Here is a 4698-nt window from a genome sequence, read left to right on the forward strand (position 1 = left end):
TTTTTGGTTGAATTCAATCCAGAGTCTTAGAAATTTGTGTATACATATTTGTCCAAGATTATTATTTTTTTCTAACTATTGTGTTATAGAGCTCAGCTTTCATGAAAAATAAAGTATGTTTTGGATAATGTATAGACAATATAGATATCATTTTTGCGCTAGCGTGATTACATCATCTAGCTGTCTTGTTGACAATAGCATGAAGCTGTTAACCTTATGTCATTTAGTCAATCTAAATATGAAATCATGTTTTGATGTAATCTGAGATCAGGAAGACTGGAAGTTTAAGACTATTACGTTGTGTCTTTCTTTTTCCTTTTTCATTTTACCAAAAATATAATAATGATACATTCCAAATAATTTCTTCTATCACCTGTTTCTAATATCTCTTATTAGTAACTCTATGATATGAAATTTTCATGGAAATTATCTGGAACTATCTCATTGGGGAGGTAAAATGATAAACAGGAATTATTTTGAAATTCATTCTTTTAATCTATAGCAATAAATATATAAATAACAACCATGAAAAGGACAGATATCTGTTCATTAGTTATAGATAAATAATTATAGAAATTGTTATTATGAAAAGGAGAATAGTATTAGAAGTAGCAGAAACAAAAAAATCAAAACTCGGTCATCTCAATAAGAGGTCGGTTGCATGTATACAATGTCTCTATTACTGGGGAGTGCCATAAGCCCTGCTGGGGGCAGCGAAGAACTCGCGAGACTCCTGGGATTCGAAGCTAGAGAAAGAAGGTCTTGGGCGCTGAGCTCTGGGGGCTGAGTAGGATGGTCTTGGGGCTGAGTATTCCCTGGACTCATCGGAATCGGGGTACCTGGCTTCTCCTTCGTAGGTGACCTCAGCTACGTAGCCTGAGTCTCCGTTGACGAAGTACCTGACGGTCTGGCGACGACCGTCGGGAAGCTGGACGGTGTAGGAGCCCTGGGTCTCGTCCTCATCACGGGCTTCCTGGTGCTCGAAACTGGCGCTTGTGGAGTCATCGTGAACGCCGAGCCGGAAGTTGTACTTGGCAGGTTCGAAGGACTCATCAGAGTCGCGTCCAGAAAAGCGTTCGAAAGATGGACGTTCGAAGGAGCGTTCAAAGGAGTTTTCGAAAGAATCAAAGGAAGGACGCTGTACCTGTTTGAGGAATGAAGGATATTTTTCCATTGAAATTTTAATATGAATGGAAGTATTTCTGATAATCAGACTTATATTGATTTAACCATAATATAAAAATAAAAAAAGCAAAACTGCTTTGCTGGTGTTATTCCAATTCAACAAAATCTTACGTTATTACCTGTGGTACTGCAAAGGCTGCACCTGGTCTTGATGACCGGCTGGGGGCAGCAGCTACCTGTGGGACTCCATAGGAAGTGGATGGGCGAGATGGGCGTTTATCGGCAGCAACTACGGCTACCAAACCCAGAATGAAGAGGATCTGAAAATAGGTCATTGGTTATCTGAATGAAAATTAAGATTCTTCCAAAAGTATCAAGTTGTAATAACTGTAAGTAAAAGGTTAATTCAAGTGTTGGGTACGCGCCTCCAATTACAAAATTACAGTAAAAATAATATTTTGCTTTAACCGCTCTATATCATACTTCTTTGAATTAGAAATAATTATGAAACTTAATTCGCTCTTAATGATACAAGGAAAAATAGATAATAAATAGAGAGGGAAAAGTTGTGAATTCTCTGAAACGAAAACAAAGATATTTGGAATAATAAATATTTTCTTGTGGAAATGGAAATTAAGTTCATATCGAGAAAAATAAAATATCTTTAGTTTATTTTCAAATGATTAAAATCGGTGTACACTCCTAGAGAATAACAATTTACTGAAGCGGATCACTGTAATGCCAATGACCAACGTTAGGTTTCCTTCACTATTTACGAATGACTTTGTATTAAAGAAATGCCAGACTCTACTAAGAAACTAGAGGAATACCTTAGTGTTCATGATGAAGGCAGGAATGAACTGATGTCTTCAGGAGGGCTGTCATCCATTTTATACATGCAGTTTTGGATGACGTCTGTTTCAAGTTCTCGTTCTAGATTTCCTCTTTTTTCTCTCTCTCTTTCCAGGGTGGGGCGAAACATGGGCATCGGATATGCAGAAAAACGGGATCGCTTTGGGCAGTACTTTCTTGGACAACTAAAGAGCAAGTTTTTTGTAAGGTCAAGGACATCCCCAAGAAGATTTTGGATTCCAGTTCCCCATCCATTACGCTTCGGAGTTAGGAAATACTGTGACCACGACTCGTCTTGCTCTTGGTATGAACTAGTTTTTCAACACGGTCTTTCAAAAGTGATCTTGTAGAATATGTGAGGCGAGGTTATGTTAGATGTCGTCAAAAAAAAAAAAAAAGGAAATTATGTAGGGAACTAAGTACAGTCTATTATTGGTTCAAGGTGATTATTATTATTATTATTATTATTATTATTATTATTATTATTATTATTATTATTATTATTATTATTATTATTATTATTATTATTATTATTATTATTAACTAAGTTACAACCCTAGTTGGAAACGCAGGATGCTATAAGTTCAAGGCCCCAACAGGCAAAGTTAACACAATGAGCAAAGGAAATAAAGACATAAATATACTACAAGAGAAGTAATAAACTATTAATATAAATATTTTAATAACAGTAACAACATTAGAATAGATGTTTTATAAACTATAAAGAGAGACTTGTGTCAGCCTGTACAACATTAAAACATTCGCTTCAAGTTTCAACTTTTGATGTCCCACCGATAAATGTCTGCTCCTTTGTTTGAGTCTATATGCATCCACATGGAGCTAATAAAAATAAGATTAATATAAATTCTTTACTGTATTACTTTTACTGATGGAAGATATCAGAAAAAGAAAAAAAAAATGGTTAGGAATCCTCTATTGTCTTAGCTTCAAAAAAAGGTATATTTATGAAAATATAGAAATATATCTATTAGGTCCATATACACTTTATATACCTTAGTGATTAAGGTAAACATTTCTAAACGTGTATATGATTCTATCTTGCTTATTATATTCTATTTACAAGGAAAATTATGACTTAAAGTTTTATTAGATAATTACAAGCCAATTTGGTGGTGGTTTACGATTTTTTACTTTCCCAAAACGCTTTCTTTTTAACTAAATTAGAAAGTAGATTTAGGAAGAGTATATGCATTTCAATCTACTCAAACAAGGGTCTATATATCTACAAAAATGTAGCCAACATGTTAAGTGTGGACTGAGAAAATAAATGCATATGTTAATGTGCATTTTCTAAATATGTATTAATCATAAAATGACTACCACTACTTAGAGCATGGTTCTAAGTACTCATGATAATAGTTCCGTCAACGATCCTCCATCTATAAGTGCACGGGCCGGATCTGTTATAATGATAATTTTAATCATTCTAATAGCAATAATGATTTTAATAGTTTTAATAATAATAATTTCAATAATTTTAATAATGATAATAATATCATCATCATCTCCTCCTACGCCTATTGACGCAAAGGGCCTCGATTAGATTTCGCCAGTCGTCTCTACATTGAGCTTTTAATTCATTACTTCTCCAATCATCATTTCTTACTTCGCACTTCATAGTCCTCAGCCTTGTAGGCCTGGGAATGATAATATAAGTAGATAAAAATATTTCTGTTTTCACTTCACAAACGCAGAAGTTGTAGAGCTAATCTATCCTCCCTGTGAGAAATATCTTTGAAACCCATAGTAGTTGTTCATTGGTGTTTCTCTCCTCTTTTCCAGAACTCTCATTAAAACCTCTAATTAAGTTTTCTTTTTTAATTTAAAGAGAGGATCAAACTTACATCAGTATCAATACACAGTATCTTAGGTTATCGGACCATAAAATCTTGTCTCTACCTATACACTGTTTAAAAAAAAAAAAAAAAAAAAAAAAAAAAAAAAAAAAAAAAAAAAAAAACGTAATTTTTATCCAAAATTCTCCGTAGAAAATATACTGTTCTCAGCCGTATTTCAGTAAAATACAGGCGTCCGTAAATTTTACCTACTTTTTATTATCTTTTATGGGTTAGTGATCCCCGTTTTTAAAACGGTTAATACCGGGTTTTTTACCGTTTTTACGGCACATTTTTAACAGTGTAGATTCTCTTTTGAGTTCCTATGTTATTCTTTGGTTTTCCATTATTAATGATTCTTTTTCTGATTTCGTCTCCCATTTCCATTCTATTGCTTCTTTTCGAAAACCTGTGATAATTTCTCACTCATATAGAGAAGTTTCATGTATTAGGGAATTCAGCATACAATATACTGGTGTAGTGAATAAAAAAAGTGGGTTATTTGTTACTAATGTAGTGGAGCAAAGGATTTTACCAGCACCAACTATAACCAATGGTTGTGACATAATCTTTGAAATACATTTTTCTTTACTTTTAATCGTCTGACCAGCTTCATTATTGTATATTATTTTCTTGGGTTTTTCCTGAATTACGTAACATCTATCGAGATTTTTTTTTTTTAAATACTTAATAAAGTACTTTAGGTCCTTCATGTTGGATGACATATGAATCATCCTCACTAACGTAACCTGCGATATTCTAGGTACCTAAAAGCCTGAGCTTTAGCTACAGTTGGACACCCTATCACACCCTTACTTCGCAGCGAGTAACCAAAAAGATAGTGTAGAAAGAGGAGTCTGAGGGG

At 33.8% G+C, this 4698-nt stretch overlaps 1 protein-coding gene across 1 annotated transcript; it reads right to left on the reverse strand.

Moving 5' to 3' along the window:
• Positions 1 to 615: 615 nt before the first annotated feature.
• LOC137623751 (cuticle protein 19-like) lies at positions 616 to 1973 on the reverse strand. The gene is made up of 3 exons (XM_068354579.1): positions 1956 to 1973; positions 1305 to 1445; positions 616 to 1144 (listed from the first exon to the last, which is right to left on the reverse strand). Exons 1-3 carry the CDS (start codon positions 1965 to 1967, stop codon positions 680 to 682), a joined length of 618 nt encoding a protein of 205 aa, XP_068210680.1. The 5' UTR covers positions 1968 to 1973; the 3' UTR covers positions 616 to 679.
• Positions 1974 to 4698: the final 2725 nt, after the last annotated feature.

The sequence above is a fragment of the Palaemon carinicauda genome, chromosome 30, assembly GCF_036898095.1.
Source record: "Palaemon carinicauda isolate YSFRI2023 chromosome 30, ASM3689809v2, whole genome shotgun sequence".
Taxonomy (NCBI): Eukaryota; Metazoa; Arthropoda; class Malacostraca; order Decapoda; family Palaemonidae; genus Palaemon; species Palaemon carinicauda.

Coding starts and splice junctions, on each gene's coding strand:
- LOC137623751 (XM_068354579.1), bottom strand. Junction 1,145..1,304: donor CAGCCTTTGCAGTACCACAG/GTAATAACGTAA, acceptor TTCCTCAAACAG/GTACAGCGTCCTTCCTTTGA.